This window comes from Equus caballus, chromosome 1, assembly GCF_041296265.1.
Source record: "Equus caballus isolate H_3958 breed thoroughbred chromosome 1, TB-T2T, whole genome shotgun sequence".
NCBI lineage: Eukaryota > Metazoa > Chordata > Mammalia > Perissodactyla > Equidae > Equus > Equus caballus.
The window spans coordinates 62,744,452-62,758,400 of record NC_091684.1 but is presented as its reverse complement, the minus strand read 5'-3'; the positions used below and the strand labels follow the sequence as shown (position 1 = coordinate 62,758,400).

General features: G+C 34.9%; 1 protein-coding gene across 6 annotated transcripts in view; it reads right to left on the bottom strand.

The window, feature by feature from the left end:
- Window positions 1–13,949, bottom strand: part of ADK (adenosine kinase) — a 523,666-nt gene that overhangs the window by 417,570 nt on the left and 92,147 nt on the right. For all 6 annotated transcript variants that reach the window (XM_023625334.2, XM_070227663.1, XM_070227653.1 and 3 more), the window contains one exon: window positions 5,987–6,040. In XM_023625334.2, coding sequence (XP_023481102.1) covers window positions 5,987–6,040 — 54 coding nt within the window. The remainder of the gene's footprint in view (window positions 1–5,986; window positions 6,041–13,949) is intronic.

The following is a 13,949-nucleotide window of genomic DNA, read 5'->3' as shown; positions in this document are numbered from 1 at the left end:
ATGCACAAGCAAGCTTTTTCACCTACTTAATCATCATGACATTAAATATTTTCATAAAAACATTTTAATAACTGCATAATATTCCACAGAGTTAACTTAAGCACAGGAAAAAGAAAGTAGATCATTTAACACTAATTCAGTGGTATGGCACTTACCATTTTAAGATGGTCAACAAAATTTGTGTTTTGTATAAAATGTGTATATATTAAGTGTTAAGACACATGTCACAAATCACATGGCTCCTAATAAGAGTCTAGACTCTTTTCCATCTTTCTTTAAATTGAAATAAAATAAGTAAAGCAAAGAGTAACCTAGAGAATATGTAATTCTTTTACGTTTTTTAAGCAGTGATAAAACAAAAATTCTAATAACCTAAAAATCTACTCCAATCAATAAAATGTATTTTCCCTGTCATAATATCACATAATTATTTTTCCAGGCCACTTCCATTAGATTAAAAATTTGAGTTATTAAAGTATCATAAGACTATACACCTTAACCAGTTTTTCTAATAATTATGGCAGGTTTGAGCTAAATATCTACCTCTCTTTCCTAGTTGCTGATATGACCAATGACACTCATTTGGACCACAGCTGGCAAAGGTGAGGGGTATCACTCATTTTCCTCAGAGTGACTATGACATACAGCTATATATGTAGATGCGGTAGAAAAATAATTCTAATGTACTTTTAGTGATAAATATTAATTTATAAAATAATTACTGTGTAACATACTCAAAGAAGAGTAGAAATCTGCAAGAGGAATGATAACAACAAGTATTTAACTTTCAAATCCAGAAGATGTTGCAAGTGGCCTAAAATAAAGAAATTTCTAGAAAAAGACATAGTATCGACACTCATCCAGTATATTCTACACTTGATACTATTAATGAGACAGGATTGCCTTTCCTAAATCTGTTATAGAATATCCAGAAGAGGTATTATACACTGTGAAAAGAAAGGACATCTATCCAAATTTAACATACCCCACATGAAAATATAATTTGAAACCCTCAATCTTTTGTTTTGAAATTCAGTCATCAAGCAAAGCTGATATTAAAATTCATTCGGCCAAAAGACATGCAAAACCTCTTTAGTAAAAACTAAAAAGCACTGTCAAGAGACATTAAAGGACTAAATATTGTTAAGATGTCAATTCTCCCCCAAATAGATTCAATATAATCCCAAGGATAATCCCAAAAGGCTTTTCTGAGGAAACTGAGAAGCTGATTCTAAAATACATGGCAATGTAAAGGATCTAGTACCTCCAAAGCAACCTTGAAAGAAAAATAAAGTTGGAGGAATTACATTAAGTAACTTGAATACTTACTACAGTGTATTACTGGCATAAAGAGTGATAGGTAAATCGATGGAACAAAACAGACCTATATTTCTATGATTATTTCATTTTTGACAAAGGAACCAAAACAATCCAGTGGACAGTCTATTCAGCAAATGGAACTGGAATAATTAAGTATCTATATAGGAAAAAAAATGATCCTCAACCTTTATTCAAGCCATATACAAATGTTAATGATAGATCATAAAGCTAAACATAAAAGCTAAAACCATACAGTTTCTAAAGAAAAAAATATAACAGTATCTTACAAATTGACGGTAGGCAAAGGTTTCTTAGATAGATCAAAGAAAGCAATTATTATGAAGGAAAAAACTGATAATTTAGACTTTATCAAAATTAAAAACTTGCTTATCAAAAGACACTATTAAGGGGTAGGCCCCGTGGCAGAGTGGTTCAAGTTCCACAGGTTTCACTTCAGTAGCCCGGGGGTTCATGGGTTCGGATCCCAGCAGGGACCTACTCCACTCATCACCTATGCCATGGAGGCATTCCACATACAAAAAAAGAGAGGAAGATTGGCACAGACGTTAGCTCAGGGCGAATCTACCTCACCAAAAAGAAAAAAGAAAAGACACCATTATGAAAAGCGGTAAGCCATGAACTGGGAAGAAGAAATTTATAAAACATACATCTGACATAAACTGGTATCCAGGAAATATATGAATTCAAACAACTCATCAATAAAAAGACAAAACAACCCAATTTATTTCATGTGCAAAAGATTTGGACAGACACTTCACCAAAGAAAATATAAATGGTCAATAAGCAATTGAAAAAGTGCTCAATATCATTAATCATCACAGAAATGCAAACTAAACCACAATGAGATACCACTATACATCCACCAGAACAGCTAAAATTAGACAAACCAACAAATACCAAATGTTGTTGAGGATGTAGAGCAACTGGCACTCATATATTGCTGGTAGGAATGTAAAATAGTACTACTCTAAAGAAAATCTAGTAGTTCCTTATAGAAGCAAACATACTGTTAGCCTATTGACTCAGCAAATCTACTCCTGAGTAATTATCCAGGAGAAATAAAACATGTTCACAAGAAGACTTGTGCAAAAATATTAATAGCAGCTTTATTCATAGTAGCCAAAAACTGGAAAAGAAAAAGCCTAGATGCCCACCAATAAAAGAACAGATAAACAATGGACTATTAATCAAAAATAAAAAGAAATTAACTAATACATGCAACGATACAGATGAATCTCAAAAATATTATACTAAGTGAAAAAAGTCTAAGCACATATATATGATTCTATTTAGAACAACTTCCAGAACAGGGAAAACAATCTATGGTAGAAAAAAATCATAACAAGGGTTACTTATGGGAGGGATAAGCAGAGACCGATTACAAAGAGACATGAAGGAACTTTCTGGGGTGGTGGTAATGTGCCATATCTTGATAGAGGTTTGGGTTACAAACATTTTATGCATCTGTCAAAATTCAGCAAATGTACAATTGAGATCTGTGCACTACATTGTATGAAAATTTTACATGTAAAAAAAATAACCTCTGAAACACTGAACTTTAGATGATGGTACACATGTTGAAATACTCAGGGGGAAACATACTGATACCTGTGATTTACTTTAAAATGTATCCAAAAGACAGATGAAATAATGGATAGATAGAAGAATGAATAGAAAGGTGATAAAGTAGAGGAGCTCCCCTTATCCGTGAGGAATACGTTCCAAGACCCCCAGTGGATGCCTGAAACCACGAATAGTACTGAATATATACCATGTTTTTTCCTATACATAAATACCTATGATAAAGCTAATTTATAACTTAGGTACCGTAAGAGATTAACAACAATAACTAACAGTAAAATAGAGCAATTATAACAATATACTGAAATAAGTTACCGGAGATCTTAGCAATCTAACCATAAGATTTTTTTTCTTTCCTTATTAAAATGAGACCTTTCACCTCTTCACTTAAAGGAACCACTTTCAAGGTACTCTTTGGCATATCCAAATTGCCAGCATCACTACTCTTGTGCTTTGGGGCCATTATTTGGGGCTAAATAAGGGTTACTTGAACACAAGCACTGAGATTTCATAGCAGTCTGATAACCAAGACCTGATAACCAAGATGGATACCAAGGGACTAACAGGCAGGTAGCACACACAGTGTGGATACGCTGGACAAAGGGAGGATTCACATCCTAGGCGAGACAGAGGTGGATGGCAAGAGATTTCATCACACTAACTCAGAATGGTGTGCAATTTAAAACTTATAAATTTAAAACTGGAATTTTCCATTTTATATTTTCGGACCATGGTTGGCTGCAGGTAACTGAAACCACAGAAAGAACTGTGGATAAGAGGGGACCACTGTAAATAACATGCTAATGAGAAAATGTAGGTGGTGAGTATTTGCATGAATATATACTGAATGTTTAAAATTTTTCATAATAAAATCTAAGAAAAGAAATCAGTCTACCCAAGGGGGTGAACTATGTCATAGACAGCTAATAAAATTTTTAATGAATTAACAAATTAATATGGGTTATATATTAAATAATATGAATATATTCTTTAAAAGCAGTTTTCTGGTATTTTTACTATCAGTCATAGTCTACGAGGGTCAAAAGAACCTCTAGCTCGACTACCTACCTAATTCCCCGACCGAAAGAGCTGTTACCAGACCTACAAATAACAACCAACCAACGGCACAGTGATAATCACCTATCCTCACTGACTATACTTGCCAGTAAAGAAAGGAACTACATAAAATTTCTTGACGATATATTTGAGAATCCACTATGGAGATTATAACAAATGAAGATAGAACAAATATTAAAATATTGAAAGGTTAGCATAACAATGGGATATATCAACTGTTAAGAACTCAAAAAAATCTTCCTACAAATTGGTCGTACCATTTTATGATTAATAATTATTACAATGTCTTCAGTGAGAGAGAAGAAAGAAAATAATTTGGAAGTTTCAGGGCAGAGTTTTTAAAAAGTACTTAGAAAAATCATTACTTAATCTTGAGAAGAAAATAATAGTCTTGAAGTACTCTGTCTAAAAAAAAGTTATTCTCCATACAGATGAGTACAAATGAAGATTACATTAAACTAAACCATAAGTGACCTGAGTTAGATATTAAAATAAAATATCCTAAACATTAGAGAGTATCGAACACTAGGAAAACTCTAAAAGAGCTTGTAAAGTTCACCAGTATTTTTACAAACAAGATAGAACCTTCACTATTATCAAAAATAACTGTGGTCCAATCTGAAGGTGCAGTTGGCCTGAAATTACGCAAATTCTTAATTCTACAGTATTATTTAACGTGAGGTATTTGCATAATAATTAAGGTTATCAGAATTTTATTACTGCACAGTGCGGAAAAAAACAGACTAGCTAGAAAATAGAAATATATAAATTTTTTTTTAGCTTCGCTCTTTGGACAATCTTATGATACTAAAAAGGTTAGGACGAATTTAAATAACTCATAAACCTGTAATTTTTAATTAAAAACCTCACAGTTCCTATGAGGTGGTAATCTTTTAAACAATACTGTAGGGCAGTTGCCATATACTGTTACTATATAGCAACAGGAATATCACAGAATTATATACAGACAGTCCCCAACTTAACGATGGTTCGACTTAATTTTCTGACTTTATGATGGTGCAAAAGCAATAAGCATTCAGTAGAAACCATACTTTGAATTTTGAATTTTGATCTTTTCCTGGGCTAGAAATACACTGTCCAATACTCTCTCATGATGCTGGGCAGCATTAGCAAGTCGCATCTCCCAGTCAGCCACACAATCACAAGGGTAAACAACCAATACACTTACAACCATTCTGTACATATACAACCACTCTGTTTTTCACTTTCACTGCAGTATTCCATGAATTACACGAGATGTTCAACACTTTAGTATAAAATAGGCTTTAGGCTAGAGATTTAGCCCAACTATAGGCTAATGTAAGTGTTCTGAGCACATTTAAGGTAGGCTAGGCTAAGCTATAATGTTCACTAGGTTAGATGTATTAAATATATTTTCAACTTATGATATTTTCAACTTACGATGGGTTTATCAGGATGTAATCACATGGCAGGCTGAGGAAGATCTGTATACAGTTGTTTTTATCCAAAAGATAGAATGCTAACAACATTAAAACTTTAAAAAGAAACACTATTTTATTCCCATTTGAAATTTTATTATTTAAAGTGTTTTACCTTACACTAAATAATAGCCAGGCATCTACTTTTTAATAAAGCAATAAAAGAAACAAAATTATATTTCTCCATCTTAAGCATGAGGGCAAGGAAGTCAACTGAGTAAAAGACAACAATTAACTACGACAATTTAATATATTATCTGGGGAAAGAAAATGAAATGACATATTTCCCAATATGCCCTTAGTCTAGATAATGGAATACAATACTACATATTTTAATGTGTATATGGGAACAATTATTTCCTGTGTTAACCTTATGTAGTGTAAATTATCCTAATCCTAGTAGGATTAAGGTCATAGTGTTAATTATATCTTTATACCATATATAATTTTAAGAATCAGATTGTTTACATACAATCTACTCCACGAACAGAGTAAACCATGCACAACCTCAGGTTTAACACACTTACAGTTCCTTGTGTTTGTCTTCAGCCAAGATTTGGTCATTTGCTTTAAGAGAATACCTATAAAACAGAAACAAAAATAGACTGGTCATTTAAACATACAAGTACAATTGCCTCATGGACATCTGACTGTGGTATCAACCCAGAGTCAGTTGACCCCTATCAAACAAGCAGTACTCTCTGTTACAGGTCTCTGTCTTAATTGATAAAACATAAAAATGACCAAGTTCTTTGCTGTGCTATTAGTCACTTCCACAGACACACTCCAAGAACTGAAGGGAGATGAACTTGACCATGGTTTGATAACATAAGATATCTTCAATAATCTTCTGTAGTGAATCATCTGTAATGTTACATTCATCCAGCAGATCAAAATTCAAGAAACTACTATAACATTAAGTATCTAAGAGTTCATAAAACAATATACAGTTATTCATTCGTTAAATACATATAAAGATCTTCTGTGTACCAGACTATGTACTAGGTAGTGTAACACAGGAGGAAAAGTAAGTTTTGGAGTTCCTGACTAAACCATTTACTAGCTTAATGGCCACAGGCAATTACTTCACCTCTTTAAGTCTCAGTTTCCCTGTCTATAAATTTGAGGTTGCTAGAAATACTAGAATAGGGATCTTTCAAATTGCTGTATATTTGTACTGCTGGAGGTAATCAGACTTTCTGAAGAGTACACAGAAATAGATACTTAACAATGATGGACAACAATTCCCAGGTCTTCAATTTCCACTTGTATTCAACGCTTTCCTAAAACTAATCTACCTGACAATGGATCAGAGGTCCAAGTGGAATGTAGATTCTCCTTCTTGCCTCCCCTTTCACAAGTACTTTTACTCACTTTATTAAAATATGGCATACCTCTCACCCATCCTAAATGGAACTATATTGCATTGCCTGGGATGTAAAGATCTCTGAAGTGCTAAATGAGGAATGATTCATATTTTGTCTGCAAAGCCATAAACTGGCTACAGGGCTTCCTGGTTTATACATTATTTCTATAAAGAATGAAGCTGGAAATTATAAATGGGGAATTGTATTAGGATGTTCTATTTTAAGATACATTACGGAATGGGGCAGAAGTTCATTACAATTTTCATTTTAAAAGTTTGTCTCTTTCAGCCCATGTTCATCATCAAAGAATGTATTACTTTTCAGGAAGAGTCCTGTGAAGCAAAGCTAAAAGTTTCCAGTAAGGAACAAGAAAAGCGTCAACTTATTTCTTCGAGGCAACAAACTTAAAACAAGGCTCCTTGCCCGTTCATTTATATACCAAGAATTAAATATCAGAAGATGGCTGTCACAGGAACACAAATCAAATCATTAATTTGAATTGAAAAATGAGGCCAGACTTCTTCTATCATGAAAGTAAATCTGACTAGTTTGACAATGAAGAATAATTTTGTCTATAAGGTTGCAAGGCAGATGATGGCCTTAAACTGAACAAAAAGCTTTGACTAAAACATTTTTAAGTCACTTGATAAAAACATTTTATAAAAACAATATTCTTTTCACATTAAGTATATTAAAACTAACAATATTAAACTTTTCCCAGCAACTCCAGAAATGTTCAGGTAAACATATGCCTATAAGTAAAACACTAATAGATAAAATTACTAATTTTTTTTTTAGCTTTTTTATTTTTCTGGTATACTTCCCAGAATTGCATGTCTCTACTGACTCTAATAACTGGCAAGTCAGGGGGATTCTAATTTTTTGCTTCCAATAAAACTGAAGAAAGACCTAATCAAATTATCAGCTGATAAATAAAAATTATTTCTGATGACAGATATTTGATGATAGAGAAGTTCAAATAACTGAGAGAAAGAGCTGAAACAAAACTGTCCACTACCATCAAATTATGCGAACATTGTTCTCAGCATTTATATCTCTAAAAGAAAAAAAGGGAAACGAAATTGATGCTAAACATTTTCTTACTGCAGCAATGAACGTTATTTATTCACAAAAGGTTGAACTAATTTAATTATAATAAATATTAGCTTCACCCATCTCATTAAAAGATACATTTCCAATAGTTTTCTATTTCTCCCGTTTAATATTTATTCAACAACAGTTAATAAACTTATGTTGTTTTACTAATTATATACTAATTATGACTTACTAACCAGGAAATTTTTTAAATTCAATTTACACACGTTTTTGTTGAAGAGATATATGATAGGGTGATCAATATGCAAGAAAGGCTTTAATGCTAAATATATTACGTTCATAATGTATGCATAATATATTATACGCAAAATATAACTCAAGCATAAAATACATTATATAAGGATAAAGTCTGGTGGGGAAAAGTGTAAGAGAAATAGAAATTTAGAGTGACATTCACAACTTGGCAGAGTGAGTTGTTCTCTTTATCTCTCCCTCTCTTAACTACAACTAAATGGACATGCATTGACCAATGGAGGAAGTCCACACAGTACAACAGGACACCTGAGAGACACACACAACTATACATCTGAGGGTGGATTGACAGGACCTACAGGAAGTGCTGGAGCTAGGTGAGCACTTCCTGCCCACCCCCCTACAGCCCTGTGCACACGCACACTTTCGAGCCTAGAATGAGTGCCAGAAAAGTGGACACCCCCAGGGGCGACTGTGGGAAGACAGAGTGACAGCCCTTAGCCCATTCGTGATCACTTTCCTGGAGGGAGGGAGCCCACCATGCCCCTGTGGCTCCAGGGAGTGGCCCTGGCTTGGTCCCTGTGAGGAAGCCACATCCACCAAGCACAGCAGCACGGGGGGTCCACAAGCAGACAGAGTGGGAGATCTAAACACCAGTGGAAGCACGCTCCAGGACCACACAAGCACCCATAGTACTGCTGAGCCCTGAAAATGGGAATGCACCCCAGGGTGACTGTAGGAAGAGGGGGCAGCAGCCCTTAGCCCACTCGTGATCCCTTTTCCAGCAGTGGGGGAGCTCACTGTGCCTCTGCGGACCTGGCTAAGTCCCCATGAGGAAGTCCCACCAACAAAGCACAGTCCACACAAGTGCCTGAATGCTCTCTAGGCTGCCACAAGTGCCCATAATGCCCCTACAACTTCCAGAAGAGGAGTTGGGACCAGAAACTCTGCTTCTGCTTCCCACTAGTGGTAGCAAGTGGAATCTGTGATCTAATACTACCACAAATGTGCCAACAAAAGATTAGTTCACCAAACAAGATCAGAAACTACAGCAACAATTCAGACCAGAAGGAAAATGACAATTCATCAGAAACCAACCCCGAAGGCACAGAAATTTATAATTTAAATGACAGAGAATTCAAAACACCTGTCATAAAGAAACTCAATGAGTTAAAAGAGAACACAAAAAGACAGTTCAATAAGCTCATAAACAAAATTAATAAGAAGGAATACTTCACCAGAGAGATTGAAACTATTAAAAAAAAAAGTCAAGCAGAAATTCTGGATACGAAAAACACAATTAATGAGATAAAAAACAATCTAGAATCCTTAAGAATAGAGCTGATGTTATGGAGGAAAGAATTAGTGATTTAGAGAATAAAAATATACAACTATGACAGGTGGAGGAAGAGACAGAACTAATATTGTAAAAAAAATGAAGGAATTCTTCAGGAAATATCAAACTCAATTAGGAAAAGCAACATAAAGATTATACCTATTACAGAAGGAGGAGAGAGGGAGAAAGGAGTACAGAGCCTATTGAGAGAAATAATAGCTGAGAACCTCCCAAACCTGGGGAAGGAACCAGATTTAAAAATACTTTCAAAGCTAATAAAATGCCTAATTACACCAATGCTAAATGACGTTCTTCAAGGCATATGATATTGACACTGGCAAAAATCAACAACAAAGAAAAAATATTACGGGCAGCAAGGCAGGAGAAAATAATCTACAAAGGAAACCCTACCAGGTTTTCAGCAGCTTTCTCAGAAGAAACCCTAGCAAGCTAGGAGGAAATGGAATAATATATTGAAAATAGTGAAAGACATAAACTTTCAGCCAACAATACTCTATCCAGCAAAAGTTTCCATCAGATATGATGGAGAAATAAAAGCTTTCCCAAATAAACAAAAGCTGAGGGAGTTCATCACCACTAGATCTCCCCTACAAGAACTGATTAAAGATGCCCTCATATTGGAAACAAAAAGGCAAAGGTCTACAAAGCTTTGAGCAAGGAGATGAATAGACAGACAAAATCAGAAAACTGCAGCTCTCTATCAGAAGAGGGAAGCAAATGTTCAATTATAACAAAAGATAAAGAAAACGAAAGCATCCAAAGTAGGTATTAACACTTCAACTTAGTCACAAACTCACAACATTAAAAAGAGAATACATGCAACAATAACAGCTCAGAAGGGGAAGAGGAGAGGGATGGAACCTAGATTGATGTAGATAAGAGGCTATGAGAAAATGAACTGTTTCATCTACAAGGTCTTTCATACAAACCCCACGGTAACACTAAAAAAATCAGAGCAGAGCCACAACTCACAAAAACTGAGACAACCTCCTCAGAAAACCACCAATATGAAACCGCAGTCAGAAATACAAAGAGAAACAATGAAAACATAACCAACCAGAAAACAAGAGATACAATGGCAGTATTAAGCCCTCATATATCAGTAATCACTCTAAGTGTAAATGGATAGAATTCTGCAATCAAAAGACAGAGAGTAGATGGATGGATTAAAAGACAAGACCCAACAATACAGTGCCTCCAGGAAACACATCTCAGCCCTAAAGACAAACACAGACTCAGAGTGAAGATGATACTCCAAGCTAATGTCAAACAAAAGAAAGCAAGCATTGCCACGCTTATACCAGACAAAGCAGACATCAAGATAAAAAAGGCAGTGAGAGACAAAGAGCAGCAGTATATAATGATAAAAGGGGCATTCCACCAAGAGGACATAACACTTATGAATATATATGCACCTAACACAGGGCCACCAAAGTACATAAAGCAACTAATTAACAGATCTAAAGGGAGAAATTAACAGCAACATGATAATAATACGGGACCTCAACACCCGACTTACATGAATGGACAGATCATCCAGACAAAAAGTCATGAAGGAAATGGCAGATTTAAATGAAACACTTGACCAGATGGACTTAACAGACATATGGAGAGCATTCCATGCAAAAACAGCAGAATACACATTCTTCTGAAGTGCACATGGATCATTCTCAAAAACAGGCCATATGATGGGAAACAAGGTAAGCCTCAATAAATTTAAAAATATTGAAATCATCTCAAGCATCTTCTCCAACCACAATGCTATAAAACTAGAAATCAACTACAAGAAAAAAATAGGGAAAGCCAGAAATAGGCAGAGACTAAACAATATGCTACTGAACAGCCACTATATCAAAGAAGAAATCAAAAGACAAATTAAAAAATACCTAGAGGCAAATAAAAATGAAAATACAACATGCCAACTCTTACGGGATGCAGCAAGTACAGTCATAAGAGGGAAATTCACAGCATACAGGCCCACCTCAACAGACAAGAAAAATCTCAAATAAGTAACCTTAAAGTACACCTAACACAACTAGAAAAAGAACAAACAAAGCCCAAAGTCAGCAGAAGGAGGGAAATAAGAAAAATCAGAGCAGAAATAAACGAAATAGAGACTAAAAAGGAGAAAGTATCAATGAAACTAAGAGAAGAAAATAAAATTGACAAACCCTTAGCCAGACTCACCAAGAAAAATAAATAATGAAAAGAAAGAGGAGAAATTACAAGAAATACTGCAGAAATACAAAGGATTATAAGAGAATACTATGAAAAACTATACGCCCACAAATTCAATAGCCTGGAAGAAAGGGATAAATTCTTAAACTCAAACAACCTCCCAAAACTGAATCAAGAAGAAATGGAGAATCTGAATAGACCAATCAGAAGTACAGACATTGAAACAGTAATCAAGAATATCTCCCAAAACAAAAGTCCAGGACCACAAGGCTTCTCTGGGGAATTCTCCCAAGCATTCAGAGATTTAATATCTATCCTTCTCAAACTACTACAAAACATTGGAGAAGATGGAACCCTTCCTAACTCATTCTATGAGTCCAACATCACCCTGACACCAAAACCAGACAAGGACAAGACAAAGAAGGAAAATTACAAGCCAATACCACAGATGAACATACATGCAAAAGTCTTCAACAAAATATTGCCAAACCGAACACATCAATACACTAAAAGGATCATACACCATGATCAAGTAGGTTTTATTCCAGGGACACACGGATAGTTCAACATCCACAAATCAATGTGACACACCACATTAACAAAATGAGGAATAAGATTCACACAATCATCTCAATAGATGCAGAGAAAGCATCTGACAAGATCCAACATCTATGTATAATAAAACCTCTCAATAAAATGCGTATGGAAGGAAAGTACCTCAACATAATGAAGGACATATATGTGAAACCCAGAGCCAACATCATACTTAATTGTGAAAAATTGAAAACCAACCCTCTGAGAATACAAACAAGACAAGGGTGCCCACTCTCACCACTCCAATTCAACATAGCACTGAAGGTTTTGGCCAGAACAATTAGGCAAGAAAAAGAAATAAAGGGGATCCAAATTGGAAAGGAAAAAGTGAAACTCTTGCTGTTTGCAGATGACATGATTCTATATATAGAAAATCCTAAAGAATCCATCAGAAAACTATTAGAAATAACAATTACAGCAAAGTTGCAAGGTACAAAATCAAGTTACAAAAATCAGTTGCATTTCTATACACTAACAACAAAGTAGCAGAAAGACAAATCAAGAATACAATCCAATTTACAATCGCGACAAAAAAGAATAAAATATCTAGAAATAAACTTAACCAAAGAGGTGAAAAGACCAATACACTGAAAACTATAAGACACTGTTGAAAGAAACTGAAGAAAATATAAAGAAATAGAAAGATATTCCATGCTCACAAATTGGAAGAATAAACATAGTTAAAATGTCCATATTACCTAAAGCAATACAGATTCAAAGCAATCCCAATCAGAATCCCAATATATATTCTTCATGGAAATAGAACAAAGAATCCTAAAATTTATATGGAACAAGAAAAGACCCTGAATAGCTAAAGCAATCCTGAGAAAACAGAACAAAGCTGGAGGCATCACAATCCCTGACTTTAAAATATATTACAGAGCTACAGTAATCAAAACAACATGGTATTGGCACAAAAACAGACACACAGATCAATGGGACAGAACTGAAAGCCCAGAAATAAATCCTCATATCTATGGACAGTTGATCTTCAACAAAGGAGCCAAGAACATAAAATGGAGAAAGGAAAATCTCTTCAATAAATGGTCTTGGGAAAACTGGACAGCAACCTGCAAAAGAACGAAAGTAGACCATTATCTTGCATCATACACAAAAATTAACTCAAAATGGATTAATGACTTGAATGTAAGGCCTATAACCATAAAACTCCCAGAAGAAAATATAGGCAGCACACTCTTTGACGTAGGTCTTAGCAGCATCTTTTTCAACACCACATCTACTCAGGCAAGGGAAACAAAAGAAAAAGTTAACAAATGGGACTACATCAGACTAAAAAGGTTCCGCAAAGCAAAGGAAACCATAAACAAAACGGAAAGACAATTGTCAACTGGGAGAAAATATTTGCAAATCACATATCCAACAAGGGGTCAATCTCCAAAATATACAAAGAATTCACACAACTGAACAATAAAAACACAGAAAACCTGATCAAAAAATGGGCAGAGGATATGAACAGACATTTTTCCAAATAAGATATACAGTGGGCCAACAGGCACACGACAAGATGCTGAACATCACTAATCATCAGGGAAATGTAAATCTAAACTACACTAAGATATCTGGGCCAGCCCAGTAGCATAGCAGTTAAGTTCGCATGCTCCACTTCAACAGCCCAGGGTTCACTGGTCAGGATCCCAGGCATGAACCTACACACCACTTATCAGT